The sequence below is a fragment of the Hyperolius riggenbachi genome, chromosome 3 (genome assembly GCF_040937935.1).
Source record: "Hyperolius riggenbachi isolate aHypRig1 chromosome 3, aHypRig1.pri, whole genome shotgun sequence".
NCBI lineage: Eukaryota > Metazoa > Chordata > Amphibia > Anura > Hyperoliidae > Hyperolius > Hyperolius riggenbachi.
This window is the reverse complement of record NC_090648.1, coordinates 516,978,919-516,997,227: the sequence shown is the minus strand read 5'-3', so window position 1 is coordinate 516,997,227 and position 18,309 is coordinate 516,978,919. Positions and strand designations below refer to the sequence as shown.

The window sequence follows — 18,309 nt, the reverse complement described above, 5'->3', positions numbered from 1 at the left end:
GCTTCAGAGCTCTGTACATCTTCCTTACTTCCTGGTGTGCGATGGGCCAGTGCTGTCTCCTGATGCTCCCGGAACATACAAGCTTCAGAGCTTGTTACATCTTCCTTACTTCCTGGTGTGCGACGGGCCAGTGCTGTCTCCTGATGCTCCCGGAACATACAAGCTTCAGAGCTCTGTACATCTTCCTTACTTCCTGGTGTGCGATGGGCCAGCGTTGTCTCCTGATGCTCCCGGAACATACAAGCTTCAGAGCTTGTTACATCTTCCTTACTTCCTGGTGTGCGATGAGACAGCGCTGTCTCCTGATGCTCCCGGAACATACAAGCTTCAGAGCTCTGTGCATCTTCCTTACTTCCTGGTGTGCAATGGGCCAGTGCTGTCTCCTGATGCTCCCGGAACATACAAGCTTTAGAGCTCTGTGCATCTTCCTTACTTCCTGGTGTGCGATGGGCCAGTGCTGTCTCCTGATGCTCCCGGAACATACAAGCTTCAGAGCTCTGTACATCTTCCTTACTTCCTGGTGTGCGATGGGCCAGTGCTGTCTCCTGATGCTCCCGGAACATACAAGCTTCAGAGCTTGTTACATCTTCCTTACTTCCTGGTGTGCGACGGGCCAGTGCTGTCTCCTGATGCTCCCGGAACATACAAGCTTCAGAGCTCTGTACATCTTCCTTACTTCCTGGTGTGCGATGGGCCAGCGTTGTCTCCTGATGCTCCCGGTACATACAAGCTTCAGAGCTTGTTACATCTTCCTTACTTCCTGGTGTGCGATGAGACAGCGCTGTCTCCTGATGCTCCCGGAACATACAAGCTTCAGAGCTCTGTGCATCTTCCTTACTTCCTGGTGTGCAATGGGCCAGTGCTGTCTCCTGATGCTCCCGGAACATACAAGCTTTAGAGCTCTGTGCATCTTCCTTACTTCCTGGTGTGCGATGGGCCAGTGCTGTCTCCTGATGCTCCCGGAACATACAAGCTTCAGAGCTCTGTACATCTTCCTTACTTCCTGGTGTGTGATGAGACAGCACTGTCTCCTGATGATCCCGGAACATACAAGCTTCAGAGCTCTGTGCATCTTCCTTACCTCTGGTGTGCGATGGGCCAGTGCTGTCTCCTGATGCTCCCGGATCATACAAGCTTCAGAGCTTGTTACATCTTCCTTACTTCCTGGTGTGCGATCAGACAGTGCTATCTCCAGGAACATACAAGTTTCAGAGCTCTGTGCATCTTCCTTACTTCCTGGTGTGCGATGAGACAGTGCTGTCTCCTGATGCTCCCGGAACATACAAGCTTCAGAGCTCTGTGCATCTTCCTTACTTCCTGGTGTGCGATAAGACAGTGCTGTCTCCTGATGCTCCCGGAACATACAAGCTTCAGAGCTCAGTACATCTTCCTTACTTCCTGGTGTGCGATGAGACAGCGCTGTCTCCTGATGATCCCGGAACATACAAGCTTCAGAGCTCTGTGCATCTTCCTTACTTCCTGGTGTGCGATGAGACAGTGCTGTCTCCTGATGCTCCCGGAACATACAAGCTTCAGAGCTCTGTGCATCTTCCTTACTTCCTGGTGTGCGATGGGCCAGTGCTGTCTCCTGATGCTCCCGGAACATACAAGCTTCAGAGCTCTGTGCATCTTCCTTACTTCCTGGTGTGCAATGAGACAGTGCTGTCTCCTGATGCTCCCGGAACATACAAGCTTCAGAGCTCTGTGCATCTTCCTTACTTCCTGGTGTGCGATGGGCCAGTGCTGTCTCCTGATGCTCCCGGATCATACAAGCTTCAGAGCTTGTTACATCTTCCTTACTTCCTGGTGTGCGATCAGACAGTGCTGTCTCCTGATGCTCCCGGAACATACAAGCTTCAGAGCTCTGTGCATCTTACTTACTTCCTGCTGTGCTATGGGCCAGCGCTGTCTCCTGATGATCCCGGAACATACAAGCTTCAGAGCTCTGTGCATCTTCCTTACTTCCTGGTGTGCGATTAGAGAGTGCTTTCTCCTGATGCTAACGGAACATACAAGCTTCAGAGCTCTGTGCATCTTACTTACTTCCTGGTGTGCTATGGGCCAGCGCTGTCTCCTGATGCTCCCGGAACATACAAGCTTCAGAGCTCTGTGCATCTTCCTTACTTCCTGGTATGCGATGGGCCAGTGCTGTCTCCTGATGCTCCCGGAACATACAAGCTTCAGAGCTCTGTACATCTTCCTTACTTCCTGGTGTGCGATGAGACAGCACTGTCTCCTGATGCTCCCGGAGCATACAAGCTTCAGAGCTCTGTACATCTTCCTTACTTCCTGGTGCGATGGGCCAGTGCTGTCTCCTGATGCTCCCGCAACATACAAGCTTCAGAGCTCTGTGCATCTTCCTTACTTCCTGGTGTGCGATGGGCCAGTGCTGTCTCCTGATGCTCCCGGAACATACAAGCTTCAGAGCTCTGTACATCTTCCTTACTTCCTGGTGTGCGATGGGCCAGCGCTGTCTCCTGATGCTCCCGGAACATACAAGCTTCAGAGCTCTGTACATCTTCCTTACTTCCTGGTGTGCGATGGGCCAGTGCTGTCTCCTGATGCTCCCGGAACATACAAGCTTCAGAGCTCTGTACATCTTCCTTACTTCCTGGTGTGCGATGGGCCAGCGCTGTCTCCTGATGCTCCCGGAACATACAAGCTTCAGAGCTCTGTACATCTTCCTTACTTCCTGGTGTGCGATGGGCCAGTGCTGTCTCCTGATGCTCCCGGAACATACAAGCTTCAGAGCTTGTTACATCTTCCTTACTTCCTGGTGTGCGATGAGACAGCGCTGTCTCCTGATGATCCCGGATCATACAAGCTTCAGAGCTCAGTACATCTTCCTTACTTCCTGGTGTGCGATGAGGCAGTGCTGTCTCCTGTGCTGCACACACAGCCTGAATCCCTGAGCTCTGTGCATCTTCCTTACTTCCTGGTGTGCGATGAGACAGTGCTGTCTCCTGATGCTCCCGGAACATACAAGCTTCAGAGCTCTGTGCATCTTCCTTACTTCCTGGTGTGCGATGATACAGCGCTGTCTCCTGATGCTCCCGGAACATACAAGCTTCAGAGCTCTGTGCGTCTTCCTTACTTCCTGGTGTGCAATGAGACAGTGCTGTCTCCTGATGCTCCCGGAGCATACAAGCTTCAGAGCTCTGTGCATCTTCCTTACTTCCTGGTGTGCGATGAGACAGTGCTGTCTCCTGATGATCCCGGAACATACAAGCTTCAGAGCTCCGTGCATCTCCCTTACTTCCTGGTGTGCGATCAGACAGTGCTGTCTCCTGATGCTCCCGCAACATACAAGCTTCAGAGCTCTGTGCATCTTCCTTACTTCCTGGTGTGCGATGAGACAGTGCTGTCTCCTGATGCTCCCGGAACATACAAGCTTCAGAGCTCTGTGCGTCTTCCTTACTTCCTGGTGTGCAATGAGACAGTGCTGTCTCCTGATGCTCCCGGAGCATACAAGCTTCAGAGCTCTGTGCATCTTCTTTACTTCCTGGTGTGCGATGGGCCAGCGCTGTCTCCTGATGCTCCCGGAACATACAAGCTTCAGAGCTCTGTGCGTCTTCCTTACTTCCTGGTGTGCAATGAGACAGTGCTGTCTCCTGATGATCCCGGAACATACAAGCTTCAGAGCTCTGTACATCTTCCTTACTTCCTGGTGTGCAATGAGACAGTGCTGTCTCCTGATGATCCCGGAACATACAAGCTTCAGAGCTCTGTACATCTTCCTTACTTCCTGGTGTGTGATCAGACAGTGCTGTCTCCTGATGCTCCCGGAACATACAAGCTTCAGAGCTCTGTGCATCTTCCTTACTTCCTGGTGTGCGATGAGACAGTGCTGTCTCCTGATGCTCCCGCAACATACAAGCTTCAGAGCTCTGTGCATCTTCCTTACTTCCTGGTGTGCGATGAGACAGTGCTGTCTCCTGATGCTCCCAGAACATACAAGCTTCAGAGCTCTGTGCATCTTCCTTACTTCCTGGTGTGCGATGGGCCAGTGCTGTCTCCTGATGCTCCCGGAACATACAAGCTTCAGAGCTCTGTACATCTTCCTTACTTCCTGGTGTGCGATGGGCCAGTGCTGTCTCCTGATGCTCCCGGAGCATACAAGCTTCAGAGCTCTGTGCATCTTCCTTACTTCCTGGTGTGCGATGGGCCAGCGCTGTCTCCTGATGCTCCCGGAACATACAAGCTTCAGAGCTCTGTGCATCTTCCTTACTTCCTGGTGTGCGATGGGCCAGCGCTGTCTCCTGATGCTCCCGGAGCATACAAGCTTCAGAGCTCTGTGCATCTTCCTTACTTCCTGGTGCGATGGGCCAGTGCTGTCTCCTGATGCTCCCGCAACATACAAGCTTCAGAGCTCTGTGCATCTTCCTTACTTCCTGGTGTGCGATGGGCCAGCGCTGTCTCCTGATGCTCCCGGAGCATACAAGCTTCAGAGCTCTGTGCATCTTCCTTACTTCCTGGTGCGATGGGCCAGTGCTGTCTCCTGATGCTCCCGCAACATACAAGCTTCAGAGCTCAGTTTACATTCACCAGAATATCAGTTCCACCTAAGCTGAGTAACAGGTCTGAGGAGAGCAGAGAGGGAGATGAACACTGCTCTGCTACTTCACTACTTTTGCCTGGTACACAACATGCAGTTTTCCATCAGATAGATGGGTCAAATTGATTATTTCTGACAGGTCCTATCTGACTTCCGCTCATTTCCCTGAGACACTTTGTATGGAAGTGATCGAGAAATCGATTTAATCCATCTCTCTGATGGGAAATTGCATGCTATGTACCAGGAATAAGGAACTCACTGCTCTGATAGGAAATACATTTTACAGCTTAGATACAACATATACATGAGTCACTAAAACACAGGCCTCTCCTCCGGGTGGTACTTCACCGGTCCGGCAGTCGTAATGGTACAGTAAAATTACCCACATGGTCACTTCACATAGTTTATTTAGTAGGTAGTAGAAAGCTGACATTACTGACAGGTTCTTGACTAGTCCATCTCTTCATGGGGGACTCTCAGTATTTCATTTATTCTTTACAAAAACACTCCCTGGAAAGGATCTATACAAAGATGCCGGCTGTCTCCCCCCCCCCACCTGTTTGCACAATATTCTGGCAGTTGGACTGAGCAACTGCCATTCAGTAAGTGAAAATAATGAAAACCCTGAGAATCCCCGTGAGGAGATGAGCTAGTCCTTTATTTATTATTTATTTATTGTATTTATAAAGCGCCAACATATTACGCAGCGCTGGACAATAAATAGTCCTGAACTTTTCAGTTCTGTCTGATTTCTACTTCCTAGTGTAAGTGACAGCAACATAGGAGAAAAGTCATTTATGGCAAATTTTACTCTGGGAGAAATGTACTTTTTTATTTGTGCTTTCATGTATTTTGCATTTTACTTTTTTTTGCAGTCCTTTAACATCTTTGAGGCGCTAGTTTGGAAACAGGAAGAGAAAATACAGGCTGGCAAATGGCGGGAGCCATCACCCTGTGAATACCACACTGCCACCTTTTATTTAACTTCCGTTTAACCAATTAAAGTAGGTGAAAAAGAAAATGACTGGAATATTTGAGTTTAGAATACTTACCAAACCACGCCTGCTGCTCCCCCTCCACTTCTATCGCCAAGCCGAAATCAGCCAGTTTCACCGCAGCACCTTTCAGCTTCGAGGCCAACAACAGGTTTTCTGGCTGCAGGAAACAAAAGCATCAGAATGTACATTATTCCCATTCCCCTCCTATTATCAGTATCACCCATGCGCCGCTCTCACTGTGATCCTACAGAAAACCAGGTCAATAAAGAAGATTTATTAATGGCAATAGGCAAAGACACCACTGCATAACCCTCTGTTAGTAGGCTCCACTTTACTTTGCTTTTATAGTACAGGACATGTGATCTATGCCTTGCCCAGCTCCAATCTCCCTTCATGCTGTGCAGCTGTGTCAGTGTAGTAGTAATAATACCGTAATAGTAATCCTAACATAGTAGTAGGCCGAATTTCATTCCTAAACCTTTCAAATCCACAGGAAGACAGCAGAAAGACTTTGCAAACTTCCTAAGCCAAAAATGGGGCAATGTCACTAAACAGTAACCAAATCAAATCAACACAATTCAACACAACTCAGGGTCCGGCTATTGCGGACTATAACATTGCATACAGCTATAGCCATGACGATCAGGGATGCTCATCCGGATTCCAGATATCCAGGTAACCCGGATATCCGAACTTTTTTATGTTATCCGATTCGGATTCCGGATTTTTTAAAAAATCTGGATAGCTATCTGCGAATATTTGGACGCATAACACGGATATTCGCGGATATTGCAAGCAAGCTCATTTTTCTCTTGGGTATATCACAATGGTACATGCTAGGCTGGCTTCAGCATGTAGTGTTAGTGGTATAGTGGTGAGCATAGCTGCCCTCCAAGCAGTTGACCTGGGTTCTATTCCTGGCCAATGTATGTGAGCGTGCTTTTGACATCCTACAAATCCCTGGAAAACAAGACAAAACAAGGGAGGAGGAGGATATCCGTATCTGACCGGATATTGGGTTCGGATATCCGATTCTACTTGGATACCCAAAATTTTGGATCTGAGTATCCGGATCCGAATCTTTTCGGATTTTAAAAATTGGTATCTGAGCACCCCTGATGACAATACCAGGCACAGGCGCCCCGCTATGACTGGAAGCACTCAGAGATGTTGGCAGGGGATAGAGCAGTGTTACGAAGGACAGGAACGGCCACCAGGAGGGGCCACCAGTGTCTGATAACATAAGGAATAAGCAGGTAGCTTTTACATTTATTTATGGCTTAGGTAGACCTTATATCCATGTGCGCTCGCTGCCTGGTCCCATCCCTGTGCGGCCGCCGGCATCACACATCGCTCTGTGGCATCGATAGAGTAAGATTGCTGTAATGTAGGGCACAGAATCCCGCCAGGAGGAGTCGGTGCTCAGGAACTGAGATGATTGAAAGTCAAGGTTCATCCGGACATCGTACAGAAGACAAATGACCCGGGGCAGGTTCTCCCCAGGCGAGGCGGCACAGATGTTAGCCACAGGTTGTAAAATACTTCTGAATGAGCACCGGTCAAATGGGCAATTATGGGAACCTGCGGGATCGCTGACTCCTATCGCTCCCGGGAAAGTCACCCAGATAATGAGGAAGGACATGCTTAATGTACATCTAGAAGACATAATATAAGATATTCCCTGGCTGTGTAAGCTGAAGGTTCCGTCCTCTCCATACTCATTCCCTGCTTATAGTTAGAGCTGGATGAGGGAGTCGTCTTCTTCTGTGTGGAGGTCTCCGGAGACAAGAACTCTCTGCTGTTATCTCTGGTCCCCCCCCCCGAACTGAAGTATTAGATGACATTGTGAATTCCCCAACCTCTGGATTCCAATAGTGGGGGCACACTTGCAGGCTCTACAGGCTCAGGAACCCTGGACAATTGTACCCAATTTGCCCCCGGTATAAACAATGCCTGGTGCCGGGCAGCTCTGTTGATCTTCTGGCATAACTGAACTTCAAGATGGCGCCGTGACAGGACGCCGCGGCCGCAGGGCTCCGGTCTTTTTCTCCTTTCTCCCCTCGATCCCTCGCCTGCTCTCTCTCCCTCTCTGGGGAGGATGCGGGGGAAGATGCGGGGATGGCGGGGGTCGCACGTGTGAGCCGGTGGGTCGCGGAGTTTTTGAGCGGGCCGCGGAATGCCAGCTGATCGGCCACGTGCTCTGCTTCTGCGGGCTGCGGGGGCCATTCTCGGCAGTCCAGCCAGCCGCCTGAAACGCAGCCACACAGCCCGGGGAACCTTGCCACTGACCGGGTGCTCGGCGGATCGCGCCCACGCCTGGGTCAGCGCTCGGTGGATCACGCCCCGGGATCGCCTCTTTTCATCTGTCGGCCGCGTGCAGCGCTGGATCCTCCGACACCACTGTCCCACGCCCGCTGCTGGCTGCCACTGAATCAGCTGACTAGGATGCGCTCGGCAGTCAGCTGATCATCCGAGCAGGGAAGGGAGCCATGTGCTCCAAGCTGGAAAGGAGCCTACCAGCCACAACAACGTTACTGCCACAGTCTGCAGGGGAGAAGCGGGCTCTTCGGCTCCTCAGTGCAGGCCTGCCGCTGCTGGATACACCAGCACACCACCGCCACTTCACAGATCCATCCATCTGCAGCTGCACCGGCCCGCTGCTGATCCACCAGACAACAACATCGTCTCTCAAGGTCTGTGCTGCTGACCTCCCGGCCACCTACATCCTACCTGCACTAGGCCACAAGCCGGGGGCTAAATTTCCCACTGGCTGCCAGGTCCACTACCCCATCGCACAGAGGAGGTGATGCTGCCCCCCTCTCAGTGGAGCTGGCTGCTGCATCTGAGCATCAGTGTCCTCCCACCACCAAGGTCCACCAGCCCCACGTCCACCACCGCTGCGGCCCAGCAAAGTTGCCTCCTGGCGGCCTGGCCCCACAGGGCCCCCACTGTGTCTGCACCCTCATTACCAGCCGGGCAGACTTGAAATCAACCTGGTCCGCGTAAACTCTGCTGTCCGCCTCCATTATGATGCCCCTCAGCTTTCTCAGCCTTCTTTCTACTTTCGTGGACAATCGGTAGCACCTGTCTTGTTGGGAGCGCTCATATCAGCTCTCAGGCTGCTCCTCCAGTCCCACTCTTTTCTGTTCCTGCTATCGGTGTACGTTTTGCTATGTCCGTATTATGTTAACTGTACGTGTATGCTGTAATGCTCTGTTTTGCTTTTGTTTTTGCTTTTTATTGCTTATATGTATGCACCATGCTTAACTGTATGCAATGCTGTACTCTGCTTAATTGTACGCACAAGCTGTAATGTTGTCCTATGTATGCTTGTCCCCTGTCTATGTATGTACCATGCTTATCCGTATGCTGCTTCTTGTTTCTCTTTTCATCGACGACCCTTTATGCGCCAAAACCAATTCCGGGTACAATCCACCGTTGCACTTGGCGATAATAAATTCTGATTCTGATTCTGATTCTGATAAATAGAGTCAAAACCCTGGAACAAGCATATAGCTAATCCAGTAAAACGTGAGTCAGCCAAGCCAGAGCACCTGATCTGCTGCATGCTTGTTCAGGGTCTATGGCTAAATGTATCAGAGAGCCAGGATCAGGAGGACTGCCAGGCAACTGGCATTGTTTAAAAGGAAATAAAGATGGCAGCCTCCATTGTATCTTTCTCACCTCAGGTATCCTTTAACGCAGTCTACCATACTCCCCTATGTAGCATGACTTATAAAGTCTATGGTTAATGTACGGGTTATAGGAGATTAGTGTGGGTTTAATGGGGGGCGAAGGGGGCGGGGTATGCAGATTAGTTTAACCCCCAATTCCTGGAAACGTTTTAAATTGTCGTCTGTATAAGGCAGAAAGGGATTATATTTTTTTGTTATGGGGCAGGTTGTATTGGGGGCAGGTTGTATGGGGGCAGGTTTTATGGGGGCAGGTTGTATTGGGGGCAGGTTGTATGGGGGCAGGTTGTATGGGGGCAGGTTGTATTGGGGGCAGGTTGTATTGGGGCAGGTTGTATTGGGGGAAGGTTGTATAGGGGCAGGTTGTATTGTTGTCTCCACGTCCTTTTATTGGAACTTTGTGATTGTAATGTGGAGTCTGTATCCAGGAAATGAGGGCTCACTACATCAGCTACTAGGTGGAGATTGTATATTTCCCCCCTTTGCCAGGCACTGTCCATGTTGCTGCCTCTGTCTCTTCGGGTGACACCTCCTTCCTGTCTAGACAGGAAGTGACAGGAATATTGGCAGCTGCAGACACAGCGAGGTGGTAAAATCTAAGAAAGGTTCTAATCCCTCCACACACCACCCAAATGTAGCATATGTTATTGTTCTTTAATGTTAGTTATCATTATACGATAGACAGATATTTATGGGCAGTGTTAGGGTGAGAGGAAGAAGGAGGGTTCGGGCTACAGTGCCGCACCATAGCTCTCAACTGTCCCTCATTTCTAGGGACAGTCACTGTGTCCCTCTTTCCTCTTCATTTGTCCCTCTTTCAGGACTCATGTACTGACCTATTATTATTATTACTGATTTATGAAGCACCAACATGTTCCGTGGCTAAATAAATATATTTCTCTACTGAAAAATGTGTTTTATTGACTCTAAACTTTATTCTCATCAAATTGATATATTTCCTATTTTCATATGTTACTATGAAGGAAAATGCTCCAGGATAGAGAGGACCAGTGTGGTTTGAATCATAAAACAATACATTTTTCTTATGAAATCTTCATGGTATGCATGACTAGTAGTGTGATGGGGGCGTGTCTAGGAGTGTGGCTGGGATTGGCTAGAGGTCTGGCAGGGGTGTGGCTTAAGTGTCCCTCTTTCTTATCTCAGGAAGTTGGTAGGTGTGGCACACTATGGCTGAAGGCGGCCACTAATAATCCAATTATTCCTGAACGAGCCGCTGTTCTCTCACCTTCGCTAAACAACCAACCTGGGATAACTGGAAAATGCTGAATAGATTAGCAGCTATTTTTAATTGCTTGTAAGGAAACTATCAATAGCTAGAGGTTTATTGCTCTATAAATGTTCAGTGAAACATATGGTGATAAATGATTCCATACTGAGTCCATATTTTCATGCATATTTGCTTTCATGAATATTAATAGACACTTCCGAGGTAAGAGAAAATGTCTTCTGTAAACAGCTGCAGGAAAGCGCCCTCTAGTGGCCAGAGTGGTGTGCGACAGAAAAACAGCATTACTCAAGGGAAACAAACAGCGTTATTCGGGGTCCGGCGATTGCTGGCACCCAAATTACAGGGATTTCTTGAGAATGTTATTATGGCCGTTGCTCAAATCAGACCCATCGCAGATCAGGAGCTCAGATGACCTGATCCACCTAATAGGGGGTACATCTGGCTACCTAAACTAAGGAGGAACCTACCCAATAACGGGGGCACATCTGCTATCAATACTGGGGAGCGGTGGCGTAGCTAAGGAGCTATGGGCCCTAGTGCAAGTTTTACATTGGGCCCCCAAGCACTCTATAAATAATAATTGATATGTAGAGATGGCCCCGTGAATAGTTTGCGGTGAACAAGGGGTGATCACGTTCGCATCGACTGACAAACACTTGTTGTGTTCGATTCGCCCCCTATACATTATAATGGAGCCAAAAATGTACCCCTTACCCCAAAGTCAGCTGACACATGGCAGCCAATCAGCTATCCCTCCCACCTGGACCCCCCAACCACCACCACCTATCAGAAAGCCAGCACAGCAGCAGCCATTTTGCAGTCTGTGTTTGACTTCTGTGCTGGGCAGATGAGGGACAGTGTGTTGTGACAGGGAGAGCGTTAGGTAGGCCTGTGTTCTGTGTCCTCAGTGCAGATTCTTGCTGCTACCACATTGTCCTGAACAGCTAAGCCCTTCTTATGACCAGGACATTGTTTTTCTTGCTATTGTATTGCTGTTCTGTGGCCAGTGCACAAGTTAGCTGTTGGAGACAGGTCTGCTGGTCATAGTAGTGCACCGACCATAACCCAATAATCCTTCACCACCACTACTAGCATCTAGTATCCACTACTTCCCCTGTATAAGGCCTCAGTGCTGTAGGAGACAGGTCTGCTGGTCATAGTAGTGCACCGACCATAACCCAATAATCCTTCACCACCACTACTGGCATCTAGTACCCACTACTCCCCCTGTATAAGGCCTCAGTGCAGAATCAGTGATTTGTGGTGAGTCATTGAACTACCTCAGCCTAAACATAGAGGCTGGAAAACCGCGATCGCCTGCACTCCCACAAACGTGCGCACAAGCACGGCAGCCAATACACAAAGATTGCCGCAGGACATTCATGTCCTGGAGGTGTCAACTAACAAAAGCAATGATTTGCTCACCTGATGTTATCACTAAAGCTCTTCGCAGTTGTTTGCGGTGTGTTAAACGCAGCGTTTCGTCTGTCAGTGTTAACTGGGCCTAACTTTTACACTACCTTATCGCAGTGTACGCACACAAGATGTTTTACAGCCCCTAATTCCACAAATTTAGGAATTTACTGTGATTTCTGCCCTCTAGAGATTAAAACATGTCTCTGCGTCAACTACGTAATTTTTATGGACTTTTGCCATGGATCCCCCTCTGGCATGCCGCAGTCCAGGTGTTAGGCCTATTAACAACTTTTTCATGACTTTTGTGGCCAGAAACAGTCCCTATAGGTTTTAAAATGTGCTTGCTGTCTATACTGTAAAGGGGCTACCTAATACTGGGGGCACAACTGGCTATCTGTACTGTGGAGGGGGCTACCTAACACTGGGGACGCATATGGCTATCTATACTGGGGAGACTTAATACCAGGAACACCTCTGGCTATTGTTACTGGGGAGGGGGCTAGCTAATACTAGGGGCACATCTGGCTATCTTTACTGGGGAGAGGGCTAGCTAATACTGGGACACATCTGCAATCTGAGCTGGGGGGCACAATTTGGGCAGAGGGGGCCCACTTTGGAATGTCTGCCTTGGCCGGCCCCGCTCCTGCTATGTGTGTAAGAGGCACAGGTAACAAAGAACCATTAAACAGTTGGCAATGGCTTCCTGCCATATTCCTTTTATAACAGGTTCTCTTTGAATAAGTGCAGTTTGGAAACATTTTCTTGGGCCGGCAGCTCTCTGTCATCAGTGCTGATTGTGCCGCTCATGTCAGCAGCGTACAGTAATGCGCTGAAAAGCCTGGCAGGAGAGAAGCTATTAATACAAAGTTCTTTCAGTTCCCCAACAATGGAGGAGTGTGAAAGCAGCTGCTGGTGTAAGTGGGTATAATCTCTCCCATGGCAGAGAAAACGTGTTCGTTTATTGTTCTGCCAGAATACTGTGCCTCTGCGCCTTAATTATTCCTACAGTGTGTCTCTGCTGCCCTCCGTGCTGCACTAACTGCAGCTATTCACTCAGGAAACGGCCCTCACCTCGCTGTGCCCGGACCGTGTGCTGCGCCATTATCTGGCATGGCTGACTGACACACACAGCACACTGCTATTACTAGTGTATTATATATATTATAGTGTTCCAGCCCAACGAGTTATGGTGTATGTGTGTGTGTGTGTGTTCATACAGCACTGACATCTCCTGCAGCACATTACAGAGTACATAGTCATGTCACTGACTGTCCTCAGAGGAGATCACACTCTAATCCTACCATAGTCATAGTCTAATGTCCTACCATATTATTATTATGTATTTATATAGCACTGACATCTCCTGCAGCACATTACAGAGTACATAGTCATGTCACTGACTGTCCTCAGGGAGCTCACAATCTAATCCTACCATAGTCATAGTCTAATATCCTACCATATTATTATTATTATTATTATTATTATTATTATTATTATTATTATGTATTTATATAGCACTGACATCCTCTGCAGCACATTACAGAGTACATAGTCATGTCACTGACTGTCCTCAGAGGAGATCACACTCTAATCCTACCATAGTCATAACCCAATGTCCTACCATATTATTATTATGTAATTATATAGCACTGACATCTTCTGCAGCACATTACAGAGTACATAGCCATGTCACTGACTGTCCTCAGAGGAGCTCACACTCTAATCCTACCATAGTCATAGTCTAATGTCCTACCATATTATTATTATGTATTTACATAGCACTGACATCTCCTGCAGCACATTACAGAGTACATAGTCATGTCACTGACTGTCCTCAGGGAGCTCACAATCTAATCCTACCATAGTCATAGTCTAATATCCTACCATATTATTATTATTATTATTATTATTATTATTATTATTATTATTATTATGTATTTATATAGCACTGACATCCTCTGCAGCACATTACAGAGTACATAGTCATGTCACTGACTGTCCTCAGAGGAGCTCACACTCTAATCCTTCCATAGTCATAGTGTAATGTCCTACCATATTATTATTATGTATTTATATAGCACTGACATCTTCTGCAGCACATTACAGAGTACATAGTCATGTCACTGACTGTCCTCAGAGGAGCTCACACTCTAATCCTACCATAGTCATAGTCTAATGTCCTACCATATTATTATTATGTATTTATATAGCACTGACATCTCCTGCAGCACATTACAGAGTACATAGTCATGTCACTGACTGTCCTCAGAGGAGATCACACTCTAATCCTACCATAGTCATAACTAGTGTTGGGCGAACACCTGGATGTTCGGGTTTGGGCCGAACAGGCCGAACATGGGCCAGATGTTCGGCATGTTCGGCCCGAACGCCGAACTCAATGGAAGTCAATAGGACCCCCGAACATGGGGGCCCTATGGGGTCGCAGGCATAAGGGGGGAGCATGCCCCGGTCGCGGGGGGGGTCAGAAATTCCCCCCACCCCCTCCGCTAGCGCTCCCCCCTCTGCCCGCTTCCCCATAAAAAAAGTTATAGTACCTGGTGCCTGGTGGCTGGCAGTGGAGTGAGGAGGAGGAGGAGGAGTCCGAGTAGCAGAGTGGCGTTGAGGCCGGGCAGCGGGCGGTTCAGCGCTAGTACCCTTGTGGTACTTCCGCCCTTTCTCTGACCTCACGTCCTCTGCATACGAGGGTACGCATCACGCGTACCCTCGTATGCGTCATCACGCAGAGGACGTGAGGTCAGAGAAAGGGCGGAAGTACCACAAGGTACTAGCGCTGAACCGCCCGAACCGCCCGCTGCCCGGCCTCAACGCCACTCTGCTACTCGGACTCCTCCTCCTCCTCCTCACTCCACTGCCAGCCACCAGGCACCAGGTACTATAACTTTTTTTATGGGGAAGCGGGCAGAGGGGGGAGCGCTAGCGGAGGGGGTGGGGGGAATTTCCGACCCCCCCCGCGACCGGGGCATGCTCCCCCCTTATGCCTGCGACCCCATAGGGGGGCAGTATTCGGCCGAACAGGGCCCTGTTCGGCCGAACAGGGGCCCTGTTCGGCCATGTTCGGCCATGCATTCAACAGTTCGGGCGAACCCCGAACAGTTTGGCCGAACACCACCAGGTGTTCGGCCGAACTCGAACATCACCCGAACAGGGTGATGTTCTGCAGAACCCGAACAGTGGCGAACACTGTTCGCCCAACACTAGTCATAACCCAATGTCCTACCATATTATTATTATGTATTTATATAGCACTGACATCTTCTGCAGCACATTACAGAGTACATAGCCATGTCACTGACTGTCCTCAGAGGAGCTCACACTCTAATCCTACCATAGTCATAGTCTAATGTCCTACCATATTATTATTATGTATTTATATAGCACTGACATCTCCTGCAGCACATTACAGAGTACATAGTCATGTCACTGACTGTCCTCAGAGGAGCTCACACTCTAATCCTACCATAGTCCTAGTCTAATGTCCTACCATATTATTATTATTATGTATTTATATAGCACTGACATCTTCTGCAGCACTTTACAGAGTGCATAGTCATGTCACTGACTGTCCTCAGAGGAGCTCACACTCTAATCCTTCCATAGTCATAGTGTAATGTCCTACCATATTATTATTATGTATTTATATAGCACTGACATCTTCTGCAGCACATTACAGAGTACATAGTCATGTCACTGACTGTCCTCAGGGAGCTCACAATCTAATCCTACCATAGTCATAGTCTAATATCCTACCATATTATTATTATTATTATTATTATTATTATTATTATTATTATTATTATTATGTATTTATATAGCACTGACATCCTCTGCAGCACATTACAGAGTACATAGTCATGTCACTGACTGTCCTCAGAGGAGCTCACACTCTAATCCTACCATAGTCATAGTGTAATGTCCTACCATATTATTATTATGTATTTATATAGCACTGACATCTTCTGCAGCACATTACAGAGTACATAGTCATGTCACTGACTGTCCTCAGAGGAGCTCACACTCTAATCCTACCATAGTCATAGTCTAATGTCCTACCATATTATTATTATGTATTTATATAGCACTGACATCTTCTGCAGCACATTACAGAGTACATAGTCATGTCACTGACTGTCCTCAGAGGAGCTCACACTCTAATCCTACCATAGTCATAGTCTAATGTCCTACCATATTATTATTATGTATTTATATAGCACTGACATCTTCTGCAGCACATTACAGAGTACATAGTCATGTCACTGACTGTCCTCAGAGGAGCTCACACTCTAATCCTACCATAGTCATAGTCTAATGTCCTACCATATTATTATTATGTATTTATATAGCACTGACATCTTCTGCAGCACATTACAGAGTACATAGTCATGTCACTGACTGTCCTCAGGGAGCTCACAATCTAATCCTACCATAGTCATAGTCTAATATCCTACCATATTATTATTATTATGTATTTATATAGCACTGACATCCTCTGCAGCACATTACAGAGTACATAGTCATGTCACTGACTGTCCTCAGAGGAGCTCACACTCTAATCCTACCATAGTCATAGTGTAATGTCCTACCATATTATTATTATGTATTTATATAGCACTGACATCTTCTGCAGCACATTACAGAGTACATAGTCATGTCACTGACTGTCCTCAGAGGAGCTCACACTCTAATCCTACCATAGTCATAGTCTAATGTCCTACCATATTATTATTATGTATTTATATAGCACTGACATCTTCTGCAGCACATTACAGAGTACATAGTCATGTCACTGACTGTCCTCAGAGGAGCTCACACTCTAATCCTACCATAGTCATAGTTATGTCGTCCCTGTCATAGTCTATAGCACCACAGTTGTTGTCTCACCTTGAGATCTCTGTGCACCACCCCCATCTGGTGACAATGCAGTACTGCTTCCAGGATCTGCTGAATACAATGACTGAAAGAGACAAACACACATCGCTGAAGACAGTGGATAATTATACAAAAAAAAAATTTGTATTGAAAAGCAAATACAGATTGACAAAACCGTCACAGGACTAGGCTAAATGGCACAAAATGTACAAAAGGTATCTATAGCTCAGTGACAACTATGGATACAGCTTGTAACAAATGCATATACAAACATGTAGAAATGCGGAACATAAGCAACTGCTGTAACTCCAATTGAGAGGTGCTGGCTAAATAAGCTTGGTGTCAGCCATGGAGCCAAAAGACCAAGAGACATAACATAAAGTCCCAAACAAAGTATCAGAACAAGAGCACATTGCTTCAGTTGCCTCCTTCATCTAACCCATTGGAAACGCTGAGTCTGGGTAATGCCGCGGTGTTTGTGTCTCGCTCTTGTTCTGATACTTTGTTTGGGACTTTATGTTATGTCTCTTGGTCTTTTGGCTGCATGGCTGACACCAAGCTTATTTAGCCAGTACCTCTCAATTGGAGTTACAGCAGTTGCTTATCTTCCGCATTTCTACATGTTTGTATATGCATTTGTTACAAGCTGTATCAATACAGTAGCTGTTACTGAGCTATAGATACCTTTTGTACATTTTGTGCCATTTAGCCTAGTCCTGTGACGGTTTTGTCAATCTGTATTTGCTTTTCAATACAAATTTTGCAAGTTTATCTACATGGTGTGCGTGTTTTGTACATAGTAATTGTCTTTAATAGTAAACAGCACCCATCACATGTTATGCTTTATTAGCATTGATTGCATAAGGTGTGCTTCCTCATGTGTGTTTTCTGTGTGTCTGTGATAGGGGGCAGTGCGTATGCACATAAATGCTGTTGGGTGTGGCTGTCTCTGTGATGTCTCCCATAGGGGGCAGTGCATATGCACATAAACAGAGCTTTCAGGAATGCCGCAGGAGATGCTGTTGGGTGTGGCTGTCTCTGTGATATCTCCCATAGGGGGCAGTGCATATGCACATAAACAGAGCTTTCAGGAATGCCGCAGGAGATGCTGTTGGGTGTGGCTGTCTCTGTGATCTCTCCCATAGGGGGCAGTGCGTATGCACATAAATGCTGTTGGGCGTGGCTGTCTCTGTGATGTCTCCCATAGGGGGCAGTGCGTATGCACATAAATGCTGTTTGGCGTGGCTGTCTCTGTGATCTCTCCCATAGGGGGCAGTGCGTATGCACATAAATGCTGTTGGGTGTGGCTGTCTCTGTGATCTCTCCCATAGGGGGCAGTGCATATGCACATAAATGCTGTTGGGCGTGGCTGTCTCTGTGATATCTCCCATAGGGGGCAGTGCGTATGCACATAAATGCTGTTGGGTGTGGCTGTCTCTGTGATCTCTCCCATAGGGGGCAGTGCATATGCACATAAATGCTGTTGGGTGTGGCTGTCTCTGTGATATCTCC

The 18,309-nt window shown here is 47.7% G+C and overlaps 1 protein-coding gene across 1 annotated transcript in view; it reads right to left on the bottom strand.

The window, feature by feature from the left end:
- The window catches only part of CAMK2A (calcium/calmodulin dependent protein kinase II alpha), a 131,359-nt gene that overhangs the window by 108,855 nt on the left and 4,195 nt on the right, over nucleotides 1–18,309 (bottom strand). Inside the window, exons 2-3 of the mRNA XM_068278418.1 lie at nucleotides 16,810–16,882; nucleotides 5,608–5,710 (exon numbers count right to left, since the gene is read on the bottom strand). Of these exons, the coding sequence (XP_068134519.1) occupies nucleotides 5,608–5,710; nucleotides 16,810–16,836 (130 nt within the window). The 5' untranslated portion in view covers nucleotides 16,837–16,882. The remainder of the gene's footprint in view (nucleotides 1–5,607; nucleotides 5,711–16,809; nucleotides 16,883–18,309) is intronic.